At 41.6% G+C, this 17,218-nt stretch overlaps 1 protein-coding gene across 2 annotated transcripts in view; it reads right to left on the bottom strand.

The window, feature by feature from the left end:
* rnf13 (ring finger protein 13) overlaps nt 1-17,218 on the bottom strand; it is a 57,030-nt gene that overhangs the window by 17,441 nt on the left and 22,371 nt on the right. For both annotated transcript variants that reach the window (XM_061684827.1, XM_061684828.1), the window contains exons 5-6: nt 1,900-1,987; nt 337-427 (exon numbers count right to left, since the gene is read on the bottom strand). In XM_061684827.1, coding sequence (XP_061540811.1) covers nt 337-427; nt 1,900-1,987 — 179 coding nt within the window. The remainder of the gene's footprint in view (nt 1-336; nt 428-1,899; nt 1,988-17,218) is intronic.

Raw genomic sequence — 17,218 nt, 5'->3', positions numbered from 1 at the left:
TCTGGTCATCTAGGTCCATTTGTTCTAGCAGACACTGTTCCACGGTCACCATTGTTGTTGCTTTGTTCCTTCTTACTGAAAGGAAAGTAAAAACAGCTACCGGAAATGGCCCAAAAAATTCGGAGGATACCCGACACCCCCGACTTGGAGGTGAACTGCAGTACATTTTCAAAACTGCGTGCGTGGGTTGTGCTCGATTATAAAGGCAAACTACGCGCGGGACAGCCGCAGTGACGTCAGCGCGGCCTCCGTCCGCGCGAGTATAAAGAAGCCTTGAGCGTGACAAACAACAACCGTTAATATACTCTCCGTATATTACAATTAACATCAACGTACCCTTTGTCAAACAGGTAGTCGTCTTTCAGAGAGGTGGCTGTATCTTCGCTTACAAACACAGAAGGAATATCAATCTTTTTCATCACGTCCACTGGAAACAAGAAATGGAAATTTAAAAACAAATGAGTTGAGTCCCCTTCAACTTTATCACACTGGTTATACTGAAGCCCTATGCTAAAACAGACATAAGTTAGGTGGTGAGTGGTGCATGGCTTCCTCCACACACTGTTTGGATTTGAAGCTCGAGTGTCACCGGTTCTGCAATTATTTCTTGATCAAGATGTCAAACTGAAGTTATTTACATGCATTCCTGAACAGAAACAATATTGTTCAGTGGTTGAATATTATTCTTGATTAATTTCTAATTTTTCAATTTCGAGCATAAAAAGTTGAATTCATTTTGAAATTCCTCATTCGTTTTGCGAAATGGTAAAAATGTCAAAGAGTTAACTCAAATTGAGACTGCATCCATCCATCCATCCATCCATTTTCTGAGCCGCTTCTCCTCACTAGGGTCGCGGGCATGCTGGAGCCTATCCCAGCTATCATCGGGCAGGAGGCGGGGTACACCCTGAACTGGTTGCCAGCCAATCGCAGGGCACATACAAACAAACAACCATTTGCACTCGCATTCACACCTACAGGCAATTTAGAGTCTCCAATTCATGCATGTTTTTTTGTGATGTGGGAGGAAACCAGAGTGCCACGCAGGCACGGGGAGAACATGCAAACTCCACACAGGCGGGGCCGGGGATTGAACCCTGGTCCTCAGAACTGTGAGGCTGACGCTCTAACCAGTCGGCCACCGTGCCGCCAAAATTGAGAGTCCTCATTAAAGCAATTCATCATGCTGGATGGTCACTTGAAAATGTGTAAAGAACTGAATATTGTCCAAAAATAAGCTCAATCTAAACTGTAAATTTCTTTTGAATGATTTTGAATCAATTAGAAATAATATAAATTGAAGAGTTATGATCTAGGGCTCATGTTGAATTATCAAATGTTTGAAAATTTTAACATGAACCGAATAAAATGGCCTTGAATGCGGCGGTGGCAGCAAGCAAAGTTAATAGCATATAAAGGAAGGGATGATCTGTAATTAACCGTGTAATTATTGGCCTCTGCACAGCAGACCAGCCGCTATACATGAATTTCCAGCAATTGCAGGAGCTTCACTTTCAGAAACTACCAGGAGCTGTCAGGCAGGAGTGAATGAAGGGATGATTAAATGTGGCATGACTCCACTTAGGTACAAGAAGAAACATGCCCGGCAGGTATGCAAAAGAGCGTGTGCCGTATTTGAGCAAAAAAAATAAATCACTTCCACAATGATTCATGACTCAACTGCGCCCCTTCAAGTGAGGACAGGGGACAGATACTATCACGGTGACTAAAGTGGGCTGTGCTCAGCTGCTGCGGGGCATCACAACATTCCACGAAACATCTTGGGACTTGAGAGGGATTCCTCAATTCAACAATCCTAGGGCTTGGTAAGCAAGCAGATGTGGAGGATGATGCATGCTTATGTACGGAGCAAGGAGAAGGCAGTGCAAGTGCACTTACGATCATTGGAGCCCATGCTGAGCAAGTCTTCAGAGTCCACATTATGAACAATGGCTGCCTTGTACCCGGCTTTCTGTGCATTGAGGACCTGGGAGAAGACATTTGCATTCTGGTTAGCAGAGAGATTTATCTACAGTGCATCTGGAAAATACTGACAGTGCTTTATTTGTTACACATTTTGTTGTTACAGCCTTATTCACAATCTCTTATTTGATTTAGATCTAAACCCTTTCCCCATTTCAAAATTCTAAACACAACACCCCAGAATGACAGCATGAAAATCGCTTGAGATCTTTGCATACGTACTAAAAATACATTTACAAAAAAAAAAAGAAATCAAACGTACACGAGTATTCACAGCCCTTGCCAGGAACCTTAAAATTGAGCTCAGGTGCATCCTATTTCCACTGATAATGCTTGAGATGTTCCTCTAGCTTAATTGGAGTGCATCTATGGTAAGTTCAGTTAATTGGGCATGAAATGCACACACCTGTCTATATTTAGTTCCACAGTTAACAGTGCACATCAGCGCACAAACCAAGCTAGAAGGCAAAAGAATTGTCTGTAGACCTCTGAGACATGATTGTCTCAAGGCAAAGATCTGGGAAAGGCTACAGAAAGCTTTCTGCTGCTTTGAAGTTCCCAATGAGCATAATAGCCATCATAATTCATAAATAGAAGAAGTTCAAAACTACGAGAGCTCTTCTTGGAGCTGACCGCCCATCTAAGCTGAGCAATCGGGGGACCTTTGCTAGGGAGGTGACCAAGAACCTGATAGTAACCCTGTCAGAGCTCCAGCATTCCTCCGTGGAAAGAAGAGAACCTTCCAGAAGGACCACCATCTATGCAGCAATCCACCAATCAGGTCTGTATGGTGGAGTGGCCAGGCGGGAACCATTCCTCTTGTAAAAGGCACATGGCAGGCCGACTGGAGTTTGCTCAAAGGCACTAGAAGAACTCTCTGACCATGAGAGACAAAATTCTGTAGACTGACGAGACAAAGACTGAACACTTTGGCATGAGTGCCAGATGTCATGTTTGGAGGAAACCAGGCATCACTCATTACCTCGCGGAAACTATTCATACAGTTAATCCCTACTTTCCAGATGCATTGTAAATATTCTATTGCAAAAGTGGTAACGCAGGTGGCTATGTAAAACCAAACAGGCTGAAACCATCCATATGAACTGTCAAATTATAGCATTTTGCTGAGAATTAGGTAGGCTGCCATTTTACAAAAGTCCATCCATCAATCCATCTTTTGTAACGCTTATCCTCACTAGGGTGCCAGGCATGCTGGTGCCTATACCATCTATCTTTGGGGGAGAGGTACACCCTGAACTGGTCGCCAGCCAATCGCAGGGCACATATGAACAAACAACCATTCACCCTCACATTCACACCTGTGGGCAATTTAGAGTCTTCAATTAACCTACCATGCATGTTTTTGGGATGTGGGAGGAAACCGGAATACCTGGGGGAAACCCACGCAGGCACGAGGAGAACATGATGCAAACTTCACACAGGCGACCCGAGAACCCCAGAACTGTGAGGCAGATGTGCGAACCAGTCGTTCACCGTGCCGCCAGGTGTAAAAAATCATGAAAGACTATAATGATGCAGGCAGCCCATTCCCCAAGAGTCTGTACAAGAAACAACATGTTTGGTTCACGCACACCCAAGACCCAGGGCACTCTCTTTGGCACAGTAAACAGTCAACCTGCCCTTACATGTCCCTACTTCACTTGTCCCCTCTCGAAGCCCAGGAGACATTCATTGAAGAAAAGCCATGGATGATCTTTTGGACCGCAAGGAAAAACAGGACTTTGACATGCAGTAAAGCTTAAGCTTCTTGTATTAGCTTTTATTTCCCCAGTTACAAATGCATTGGAAAACTACACGTTATATTCCCCCCCCACACACACGCACACACACGCACACACACACACACACACACACACACACACACAGCGGCTGAAATTAGCATTGAACATGTCACCATTTTTCTCACTAAACATACTTCCAAATGTGCTATTGACCTGAAAATTTCACCAGATGTTGGGAACAATCCAGGTAATCCACACATACAAAGAAAGTAGAACAAATACCATAATTTCCCATGTATAATGCACACCCCCAAAGTTGACCTCAAAATTCTTGTAAATCCTTCAACCAATGTATAATGCATTTTTACAATGCATGATTTTGCTTCTACCAATATGATCATAACGAAGTATTTTCTCTATTTTGTCAGTTTTTCTAAAGAATTGCAGCTTTATAGGTGGACTTCTTTCCCATTTGTGCTTGATGTACAGCTTCAGCTGTTCAACAGTCAGGGGTCTCCGTTGTCGTATTTTACGCTTCATAATGCGCCACACATTTTGAATGGGAGACAGGTCTGGACTGCAGGCAGGCCAGTCTAGTACCCGCACTCTTTTACTATAAAGCCACGCTGTTGAAACAAGTGCAGAATGTGGTTTGGCATTGTTTTGCTGAAATAAGCAGGGGCGTCCATGAAAAAGACGTTGCTTGGATGGCAGCATATGTTTCTCCAAAACCTGTATGTACCTTTCAGCAGTAATGGTGCCTTCACAGATGTGTACGTGACCCATGCCATTGGCACTAACACAGCCCCATACCATCACAGATGCTGGCTTTTGAACTTTGCGTCCATAACAGTCCGGATGGTTCTTTTCCTCTTTGACCCGGAGGACACGACGTACACAATTTCCAAAAACAATTTGAAATGTGGACTCATCGCAGAACACTTTTCCACTTTGCATCAGTCCATCTTAGATGAGCTCGGGCCCAGAGAAGCCGGCGGGGTTTCTGGGTGTTGTTGATAAATGGCTTTTGCTTTGCATAGTAGAGTTTCAGGTTGCACTTACGGATGTAGCGCCAAACTGTATTTACTGACATTGGTTTTCTGAAGTGTTCCTGAGCCCATGTGGTGACATCCTTTGCACATTGGTGTCGCTTTTTTATGCAGTGCCACCTGAGGGATGGAAGGTCACGGGCATTCAATGTCGGTTTTCGGCCTTGCCGCTTAAATGCATTGATTTCTACAGATTCTCAGAACCTTTTGATGATATTATGGACCGTAGATGATGAAATCCCTAAATTCCTTGCAATTGTACGTTGAGCAACATTGTGCTTAAACTGTTCAACTATTTTCTCACGCACTTGTTCACAAAGAGGTGAACCTCTCCTCATATGTGCTTGTGAATGACTGAACAATTCAGGGAAGCTCCTTTTATACCCAATCATGTCACCCACCTTTTCCCAATTAGCCTGTTCACCTGTGGGATGTTCCAAATAGGTGTTTGATGAACATTCCTCAACTTTCTCAGTCTTTTTTGCCACCTGTCCCATCTTTTTGAGAACGTGTTGTAGCCATTAAATACTCAGGTAATGATTATTTGCTAAAAACAATCAAGTTTATCAGTTTGAACATTAAATATCGCGTCTTTGTAGTGTATTCAATTAAATATAGGTTGAACATGATTTGCAAATCATTGCATTCTGTTTTTATTTATGTTTAACACAATGTCCCAACTTCATTGGAATTCGGGTTGTACTTGGTTGTTATCAGACAGCAATGTCATGAAAGTCATCTTGTTTTTTTATGGACTAGGTTGATTTCTACTGACAGGAGCCTTCAAACTCTGCCTTTGCTCAGACCATTTTCTTTACGCAAAATTACCATGCTGTGATACAAAGTAATCCATACATACCTGTGACGGGCCAATGTGCGTGTGTGTCCATGCATGTACGAAGACATGCTCGGACGCTTAGGTAGAACAGTCCTGTCTTTTGTCTGCGCCATCTCACTGCAATTGTAAGAGCGTGCACGCATACGTGAAGCCCGACTGCCATACACACTAGGAAGGGAAACACGCACACTTCTAGGTGTGTGTGTATTTGTGTGCGTGTGCGATTTGATAAGGAGAGCTAAGTAACACCCTTAGTGTTGTGTAATTCCATAGAATGTATAAAGATTAAATTAGCTTCAGTGAAACACGGACAGATAATGTTCATTTGCATACCATATATTCTTCTCTCATTAGATTACACAAGCGCCATTTGTGCACTCTGTCTGTGCAAGAGGAATTCAGCCTCTGCTGAGATATGGACATTTGATACATTCCTGAGACTGAAGGGGTGAGGCTCAGAAAGGAGAGCAGAAGTGAGAGACCAAGAAAATGAGAAGCGGTAGTTCACAGAGGGAAAGAAATAGTGAATATGAGACTAGAAAAATTCATGCAATTCTGCATTGCTGCTTTTCCACTTGCAGACTAGCATATTTCATTAGTGTCAAGTTAGCACAACAAAATGTTTGCAGGAACCCTCGGCTGGGTAGACATTACATTATGATATTTCATGTGTATCATACTACACATGAAACATACCTTACAAGGTTTGATTGAATAACCAGTTTCCCTAGTTTCATTCTTCATCCATCTCCTTTGTATTAGAAACAAGCTATGACCGACAACGGACTGAAGACAAAACTGATTGCCTTCACTTTGGTTAAATGGAGACAACCTTGGCTTAAGAACATGTGAATGTTTTGATGAGACGATTGACAGTAAAAGATACATTTTCACTGAACTCAATCTGATTGATGCAGTCAGGTAAAAATGAGGTGTCTAAATTTACCATTAATGGATGAATTACACGGCTTTCAATGTAAAATGTTAATGCAACGTTTTGATGACACTGCATTTTGTAGAAATGTGTTGTTTTACTTTACTGAACATTGTTATAAATGTCAATGAGAGCCAGTTATTAGACAGATTTAATAAACTTCGGTTCATCATATGGAGACCACATGACACTGTAGAAGTTATTGACAACAACCCTTTTAGCACTATAATAATGGATATATTTTTAGTTTCACAGCTTTCAGCTGCAGTTTGAAATGTTAAAACTGCGAGGATTTACGGTAATTTGAAATAAACATGCGCCGCGGTGTCACCGGTGATCCCTGTAGTTTTAGAAGGGTTAAGAAAAAAAGAAAAAAAAACAACCAGTCAGCCATTGACACCATTATAAGTACTTTTCCACTGGAAGTGTGCAACAAAGGGAGTCCATTTGTGCATTTGAACCTGCTGAACTCGCAAGGACATTTATGAGACTTTCAGCTGTTTGGAGGGCGTCACCCTGCGACTGTCTTTCCATTCAGGAGTTAATGTAAAAGTAAAAGTTAAAGTAAAGTTACCCAACAATGAACCGCTTATCCTCATTTGTCATGAAAATAAAATATCTTGGTATAATGGCAGAGGGATTACTTTCAGGGACTGAGGGCCCGTTTCATCAGAACGTGGTCAGATCAGGTCAGGGAACATCAGCAAGAGTATCGCTTTGCTGTGTCTATCATGTGCCTCAACTAGGGTTGGGAATCTCTGGCACGAGCCCGATTCGATACATAACTAGATACACAGGTAGCGATTCGATTAAAAAAAACAAAAAAAAACGATATCTTTACGGGCGGAACGAGTCGATACGATTCGATTCAGTATGGGAGCGACACGATTCTCAATTAGATTCGGTGCAGAAAAAAAATTATCGTTAACATTTGGACATGTGCTAACCATAAAGAACCTTGACTTGAACCAATTCTATAAAATGACATTTGTCTAACCTTATTTTCAAATATGTACAGTATAAGACCACTTAATCATGAGCATTCTTGCTTTATGGCACTGTGAAAAATAAAAATTATATATTATTTTATTTAAATAGACCACAACAATACAACAATTAATTTTAAAGATTTTCTTTCCAAAAACTGCACAAACAATATTTAAAGAGCCATGGGGTGTCTCGCACACCGTGCCATTCTAGCTAGGACCACCACTGCGCACACACACTCCTTATTATTTTTTATTTTTTTTTGCTGCTTACGGACTTTTAGAGTGCTGACGGACTTTTAGAACTTTTACGTCGTGTTAACTAGTTTAGTTCAACTGCCGATTCTTGTCTCAGTTTCGGGTCACACCTGGCTTTGTGTCCTCTCGGTAGTTTCTTTTTAGGGTTGCACAGAGCACGAGACCTCTCGCGCTTGTCTTATGAAATGAAAACCATAAAGCCTCAGGCAACCGATTCCTAGCCTCAAGATATCCATTCTGCAGCCCTACAACCGATGATTACTGGCAAATTTTGTATCGACGGAGTCTGCTACTGATACAGTCGTATCTCTCACCTTTACGAACGGCTAGCCGGTCGCATCAGTTAATCGTTCCCAACCCTCGCCTCAACGCCAGGAGATCCCAAAGATGGCACACGGGATCACAACACGAGAGGTCAATCTGTCCCAGCCAGGGGTCTTGTGGGTGCTCTGTAAGCAGCAACCACCGATAAAGTGCCCTAGCAGAGAAGTATCGACAAGTCTCAAGCCCTCACATCGTGCTGGACAAATCATAACACTGAGTTTGTGAAACTTTCCTGAGTTTGTGGGATTTGAACTGGCTGAGTCGGCAGGTCAACTTTACTACTGCGCATCGACATTTAAAACTTGAGGTCAACAAATTGCTAATTACAGGTTTTTGGCATCTCGTCTTACAATTGGACAATTTACAGAGGACTTTCAATTACCCGTTGCCGGACTATAACGCCCTCTGGAGCAGCAAATTGTCCAGCCAACAAGGCGACACGGTCTTCACACATCTGCGTGGGTACAAGAGTCGGAAAAAAGGATGGCTGTGAATAAGTAAAGCGTAGAGCCTCACGTCGTTAGCTTTGGCTCGCCATCACCAACGGAACCACGGGACTGGCGATGAGAAATGAGGACACTGGTCCGAAACGATGTTCCATCTTTGTCACCAAAATGTTATGTATGTCCAATAATGCACAGACAATAACTGTGTGCAAATAACTCAGCATAGAAGTTGTATGATATTACACGCACCAACATAGTGAAACTTGTGTTGCTTTACGACACTGTGGCGTAACACTTGTCGCAGTACGGCATAATGCCCTACTATGCTACAAGCATGTGGATATGTTTTCCTGAAAATGAGACCACAGCACGGTAAATTTTTAAATACGCAAGTCTATCCTCAAATACAGTACAATAAAAGCAAAAAGTGAACTACTAACGGTAAAACGGAGAAATTATTCAATTTTTAACAAAAACTGCACAGTAATTACAACAGTAATTAATTACAACAGTAATTACAACTGCAATTAGCATAATAGTTGTATTTTTAATCATTCGTTTTTTTAGTTTGTATTTTGGTCCTTGAAATATGCCTGTATGTGTAACTGGTCTGTGGCACAAAAAAGGTTGAGGACCACTGTACTGTGCTGGAAAAAATAATGGCATCGATTAATCTACTTCGACTCGACTTTCATGACATTCCATCCATCCATCCATTTTCTGAGCCGCTTCTCCTCACTAGGGTCGCGGGCATGCTGGAGCCTATCCCAGCTATCATCGGGCAGGAGGCGGGGTACACCCTGAACTGGTTGCCAGCCAATCGCAGGGGACATACAAACAAACAACCATTTGCACTCGCATTCACACCTACGGGCAATTTAGAGTCTCCAATTCATGCATGTTTTTTGTGATGTGGGAGGAAACCAGAGTGCCCGGAGAAAACACACGCAGGCACCGGGAGAACTTGCAAACTCTGCACAGGCGGGGTTGGGGATTGAACCTGGGTCCTCAGAACTGTGAGGCTGACGCTCTAACCAGTCGGCCACCGTGCCGCCCTTTCATGACATTGTATTCGAAAATTCATTAGTCGTTAAACCCTGCTGTACGCATGCATAGAAAATCTTTCAGTTGTTCAGGTTCTTCAGGTTTACTATATGCAAAGTGGTAATTATCATTATTAACTGCCGGTAGAAACAATCACATTCATTATCCAAGTTATGAGTGAGAACTCATTCCACCTCAAGGTCCACCTCTTTCAGTGGTGTTTGGGTCAGGAAAGTGATCGCGCTTTTGCCTGGATTGGGAGTGCTCACGCTAGTGAAACAAACTGGCTTTTATGTGTTAAGCATGCCCAGACACGGTACAAATTGCCCAATGTGAATGTGGCATGAGTTGGCGTGATACCAACAACACTTTGGTCCCCTACAACAAGTTGGTACAAGAGGCCCTTTCACACAGACTTTCACCAAATTTGGTGCATCGGAGATATCACAGTAGGGCCACCATGAATTCGTCTGTACCTTTGTCTGTACAACATTGCTGTCAGTGTGTATGTTCACACAGCCAACACCATTTCCCACAAACACCTAATGTAAAGGTCTACACCAGTCGCTATGTGATAGATACAACACTTGTCAAAGAGCGACAACTGCTTTCAACACAAAGGGGCGGGAGACCTGAGTGTCGAGTGTTAAAACTTCACACCCCATTGTCCAGGTCATAGGTCATATTAATGGTGGACAAAGTTTTGAAATTATTTGTCTATGTATAATTTTTTTACACCGCCAATACATGGCCTTTGATCAGGGGTGTGTAGACATTTCCACTGAACGTTATCTGGAATGCCAAACACTGACTCAATTACCCCTCATGCTCAGCCCAGAAGTCTATTGACCTCATGAGCAAAGTCACCAGAAAAATAAATGCTGCAAGCAAGGTAAATTATTCTTGCAATGCTCATAGACAGTATCTCTTCACCCACAGACAAAGCTGAGAGCAGTGTCCAAAAGTCATCTGATGCCTGGATTTTGGTCTTGAACCAAAACACACACAGTCCAAGGGTTAGCACTTGGATCCTTTTCTCAGGTATTCCATACAACAAAAAGGAACTCCATGTACTCAGAAAAATTAATTATCTTTATGATATGTAGTTTTGGTAATTACTTTTCCGAAAAAAATAAACAAATAAAAATAAATCCTACTAAATTATCACGCGAATATTTCAATAGAACAAAAAACAGTTTTAAGGCAATTCTGACATAATACGAAATGGCAATAATGTTATTTTTCCGTGAGTGTTAATAGCATAAGCAATTACAGTATGCAGCATGTTTGCACTTCTGGTTGTGTTTAAACACAACTGGAGCCCTGCTAGTCACAGCTCACTGCAGGTCTGTGAACAGCACAACATGGATCTGCTGGTGGATTTAACCATATGGATACCGTAAAGACCAAAAACAAGGATTAAGGTAAAATGTGCAAGAAAATCTATTCTTTTGACAAGTTATCAAACACACTGAGGAGTTACCAACTAAGAGAGACAACTGTATGGAATAAGAGGCAAAATATGCCTACGTGCACAGAGTAACTGCCTTTCTACTCTTCTAAAGCAACACCTGTGTGGAAATGGACCACTGATGGCATCATCGATCATTGCTACATCACCACCCTGTGTGTGTTTCTCAATGATAACCACAGACTCCTCCTCTCAACATCTCTTCCCTGATACAGCACTGCAGCTACAGCAGGTTGCCTCCTGCCCTGCTTTGTTATACCATACTATCAAAATCCATCCCCTTATCCCCCTTCAGCTCACGTTCAATAAATTTATCTTCTACGCTCCTGCCGTGTGTATTATTTACATTTGGATGCAGGAAGATGCTTGGGCTGTTTTGCTCTCACAAATGGGTGCACACCTATATTTCACTTTCTACCATCCAAATTAGCTGGTAGTAGGGGGTGTAACGAAGCGGCACGGTGGACGGCTGGTTAGAGCATCTGCCTCACAGTTCTGAGGACCGGGGTTCAATCCCCGGCCGCGCCTGTATGGAGTTTGCATGTTCTCCCCGTGCCTGCGTGGGTTTTCTCCGGGCACCCCGGTTTCTTCCCACATCTCAAAAACATGCATGGTAGGTTAATTGACAACTCTAAATTGTCCGTAGGTGTGAATGTGAGTGTGAATGGTTGTTTGTTTGTGTGTGCCCTGTGATTGGCTGGCAACCAGTCAGGGTTGTACCCCGCCACCTGCCCGATGATAGCTGGGATAGGCTCCAGCATGCCCGCGACCCTAGTGAGGAGCTCGCTGAGTACGTCATCACAGCATGTGACTAAAACGGACCAATCACGAGAGATGATCTCCGCGGCGTTCTACGCGCAGCAACAATTTTTGCCGTGTGCGCGTCAACCTACGCAGAGGGGCCGCGCGGGCCAATTCGTCGGTCACGTGATGCAATGCGGCCGTTGTCGGCTTCGCGAGCGAGGGAGTATAAAGAGGCCTTTAGGGGCTTCAAGTTCTCACATTACTTGTAGATGACCGCGGTCAGCAAACAATTTTTTACATCAGTCATGTTTTATCCTTGATCATTTTTGATTATTGCAAAACCAAAATGCATCCATATTTCTGATTTAAGCGTCGTAGGACGTTCAAATAGTTAAGTTTAGCACTCCGTTCAATGTGCCGTGATATTTCCTGCACTGCGCATGGGTATCTGGTTGCTTCATGAGGTTTGCTTCTCAGACCGGCCCACACAGTAGCACCAGAAAAAAACTACACTGTTTGATACTCCCATGAGGCCCTGCGACATCACAGACAGGAAAACTTATTCATAACATCTTCAACATTAAATGTGTTAAAAAACACACACACACATCTGCTGTGCTTAAATCCAATATTTTATTTCCTAGTATTGATACAATTGATTGATAACCTTTTAAGATGATTTAATTCAATATATTTACATCCAGAAGGATAACTAGCCAAGGACAGATCGATCCAATTGCCTTGTAAGAATATAAAATCGATACATTGATATAATGAATGAATCGTTACACCCCGAAATGGTAGGTTTGTAAATTTTGTGTCTTTTTCCCCATAGGTTGGTTTCTTTTCACAAAGTTGAAAAATAATAATAAAAAATGCAGCAAACCATGTGACATCACTTTCTTCTCTAATTGGTTACAAGAATGCAAACAGGAAGGTAGTGAGTGAAAGAGTAATAAAAAAAACATAACACAGAGCAAACCTAGCCTTTGGTAAGCTAATGATGTGTTTGGCAAATAAAACAATTTTCTATTTGTGGTTAAATTAACATTTTTGTGTTTAGAGTTGTGCCACTTTGGCGACTGGAATTGTTGATTGAACAATTGAACAACATCACAACAGACCAAAGGCTGCTAGAATAAAAACATCCTTTCATTATGTAAACAGTCAAATACAGAAGGCTTAACTCAAATATCTTTCTGTTCTTGTTTAAAATCTGTGATTAGGTTTTGCCTCATCTATAATGGTGACAAATATTTTACTCCACCCGAGTGATGACAACCCACAAGAAGCTACTACATGCATGTCTTTCTTTGGGTGCCAACGACGAGCCTGGCATCCTCGTTAAACCTTTTACTTTTGCAGTTCAGTGTGATAAGAGATCCTTTTGAATAATTTGGCATCTGCATGTCACAGTTTTAAAAATTGAAAAAAATGAAGAATGTAATTTTGTAACTTCTAGGTTACTGTCATAAAAATAAATCGCAAAAAAAGCAGGTAATACTCTTTAATTTGGTTCCTTTATTTTTTTTTATTATATCTTCTCATTCTTTCTTACCATCTCAATTCTGACCAACCTTTGCTCTGATGTTACGAGCCTTGCGCCATTATTCCCTCACGTGTCTTCCTCCTAACCACCATTCTCCATCCTCTCCTTGGGTTTCAGAGGAATCTCACTAAGGTTTGTAGCTCCAAGGTCCAGACAACTGATTAGACAAAGGGTTCAATAAACCTGTAAACTGCAGGGAGGAGTCCAGTTCACTGATAATCCTGCACAGCTGCAGAGTTATTTTATTGTGTGAGAGATGGTCATTTTGTTTGCGGTGTAACCACAGAGAGCTGTAATACATTTTAATGAGCCTGGCACCAACATATTCTTATCCTTTCACACTTGACTGTATGGAGAGAACCAATTGGATGCATTATTTTATTGGGTGTCGCAACAGATTGCTTATCAGATCTGGTAAGACGTAGCACACTCAGGCCTTTAGTTGGACTCTGCAACACACGTGCAGATTTGACATCGCTGGCTCTAACAAAGTACATGCTGTATACATTTAATCTACAAGTATATGTAAAGAAGGTCTTGCTTGTACAACCCCAATTTCAACGAAGTTGGGACGCTGTGTTAAACAAATAAAAACAGAATACAATGATTTTCAAATCATGTTCAACCTATATTTAATTGAATACACTACAAAGACAAGATAGTTAATGTTCAAACTGATCAACTTTTTTGTTTTTAGCAAATAATCATTAACTTATAATTTTATGGCTGCAAAACGTTCCAAAAAAGCTGGGACAGGGTCATGTTTACCACTGTGTTACATCACCTTTAATCTTTATACATTCTATGGAATTGCACACTTAGGGTGTTAGTCAGCTCTCCTTATCAAAACGCACACACACACAAATACACAAACACCTAGACGTGTGCATGTTTCCTTTCCCAGTGTGTATGGCAGTCGGGCTTTACGCATGCGTGCACCCTTATACAATTGCAGTGACATGGCGCAGACAAAAGACATGACTGTTCTACCTCAGCGTCCGAGCATGTCTTCGTACATGCATGGACACACGCACATTGGCCCGTCACAGGTCTGTATGGATTACTTTGTATCACAGCATGGTAACTCTGCGTAAAGAAAATAGTCTGAGCAAAGGCAGAGTTTGAAGGCTCCAGTCAGTAGAAATCAACCTAGTCCATAATAAATACAAGATGACTCATGACATTGCTGTCTGATAACAACCATGTACAACCCCAATTCCATTGAAGTTGGGACATTGTGTTAAACATAAATAAAAACAGAATGCAATGATTTGCAAATCATGTTCAACCTATATTTAATTGAATACACTACAAAGACAAGATATTTAATGTTAAAACTGATAAACGTTATTGTTTTTAGCAAATAATCATTACCTTAGAATTTAATGGCTGCAACACATTCCCAAAAAGCTGGGACAGGTGGCAAAAAAGACTGAGAAAGTTGAGGAATGCCCATCAAACACCTGTTCGGAACATCCCACAGGTGAACAGGCTAATTGGGAACAGGTGGGTGCCATAATTGGGTATAAAAGGAGCTTCCCTGAATTGCTCAGTCATTCACAAGCAAAGATGGGGCGAGGTTCACCTCTTTGTGAACAAGTGCTTAGAAAATAGTCGAACAGTTTAAGGACAATGTTCCTCAACGTACAATTGCAAGGAATTTAAGGATTTCATCATCTACGGTCCATAATATCATCAAAAGGTTCAGAGAATCTGGAGCAATCACTGCAAGTAAGCGGCAAGGCCGAAAACCAACATTGAATGCCCGTGACCTTCCATCCCTCAGGGGGCACTGCATCAAAAAGCGACACCAATGTGCAAATGACATCACCACATGGGCTCAGGAACATTTCAGAACACCAATGTCAGTAAATACAGTTAGGCGATATATCCGTAAGTGCAATTTGAAATTGTACTATGCAAAGTAAAAGCCATTTATCAACAACACCCAGAAACCCCGCCGGCTTCTCTGGGCCCGAGCTCATCTAAGATGGACTGATGCAAAGTGGAAAAGTATTCTGTGGTCTGACGAGTCCACATTTCAAATTGTTTTTGGAAATTGTGGACGTTTAGTCCTCCGGGCCAAAGAGGAAAAGAACCATCCGGACTATTATGGATGCAAAGTCCAGCATCTGTGATGGTATGGGGCTGTGTTAGTGCCAATGGCATGGGTAACTTACACATCTGTGAAGGCACCATTAATGCTGAAAGGGACATACAGGTTTTGGAGAAACATATGCTGCCATCCAAGCAATGTCTTTTTCATGGACACCCCTGCTTATTTCAGCAAGACAATGCCAAAGCACATTCTGCACGCGTTACAACAGCGTGGCTTCGTAGTAAAAGAGTGCGGGTACTAGACTGGCCTAGACCTGTCTCCTATTGAAAATGTGTGGCGCATTGTGAAGCGTAAAATACGACAGCGGAGACCCCGGACTGTTGAACAGGTGAAGCTGTACATCAAGCAAGAATGGGAAATAATTCCACCTACAAAGCTTCAGCAATTGGTTTCCTCAGTTCCCAAACATTTATTGAATGTTGTTAAAAGAAAAGGTGATGTAACACAGTGGTAAACATGACCCTGTCCCAGCTTTTTTGGAACATGTTGCAGCCATAAAATTCTAAGTTAATGATTATTTGCTAAAAACAATAAAGTTGATCAGTTTTAACATTAACTATCTTGTCTTTGTAGTGTATTCAATTAAATATAGGTTAAACATGTTTGAAAATCATTGTATTCTGCTTTTATTTATGTTTAACACAACGTCCCAACTTCATTGGAACTAGAGTTGTATTTACTTGAAATCTTGATCTCATGCCTCTAAGACAACATTGAATAAAACAATTTATTCATCAATCATCATTTAATCATTTGGTCTAACTCATGTCTAACATAACTACATACAAGGTATATGTCTGATGGTATGTCTTACAGTCTAGTAGAACAAAACACATGCCGTGGAAATTGATATTTAAGGAAACAACAGTACCAGTGACTCTGTGTGTTCTCATACAAAACTGTGTTTGTGTGTGTGTGTGTGTGTGTGTGCGTGTAAGCAAACCCATAGGAACAGACTGCACTGTTTATTGCCACAACACCGCAAGACAAATCCACACCTTGGAGAATCAGCGCGCGCACACATTCACGAGTCATACATCCAGTCAGTCATAGTCATAAGACTGAGTGAGCGCATGCAAGAAGCTAGATCATCACATTATTAAAAGCTAGGTCTGTATGTCTGTGCTTGTTATTGTGTATAACTCCGGGGCTGTGAGGTTAGTGCAGCAAGAACAAACTTTGCTTTCGTAACAGTAGACAGTGAGAAGAGGTTTATTTAAAAATAAATAAAAAGGTGAGATGACAAATTGTAAACTTTGGTTGCTAAAAGCAGATTCATATGGTTTCAACTCACTAATAGATTAGACTGTATCTGAAAAGTTGCCCCTCTAGGCCACACCTTAGTCAAACAAAGCGTTTCAGAAATGTGTGATTTGCCGATAAAAAACTGAGGAGGAAGTAACACTGCCACTCCCAACGATCTGCTGAAGTAGTTTTTTGCTGCCATGCAGACACCATTTCAATAGACAGATTGTCATACTGAAACTTGCCATGGGTGGAGATCACGATATGATTTCATTTAATGAAAGCCTACATGATTTCAGAATAAAGAACAAAGTAGTGAGCTGTGTGCTTGATTAGTTCACTACTCTTTTGGGCGCAGTCCCTTTAAGGGTTCAAGGTAATGAGAAAGAGAAAGCGAGAGAGCGCTCCACCTTTAAGTGTTGTTAAAAACAGTCTTTCATGGTACCGAGTATTAATATTACAATAGTTAATCTTTTTTCTGTCACT

The sequence above is a fragment of the Phycodurus eques genome, chromosome 8 (genome assembly GCF_024500275.1).
Source record: "Phycodurus eques isolate BA_2022a chromosome 8, UOR_Pequ_1.1, whole genome shotgun sequence".
NCBI lineage: Eukaryota > Metazoa > Chordata > Actinopteri > Syngnathiformes > Syngnathidae > Phycodurus > Phycodurus eques.
This window is presented reverse-complemented; position numbering and strand designations above follow the sequence as displayed.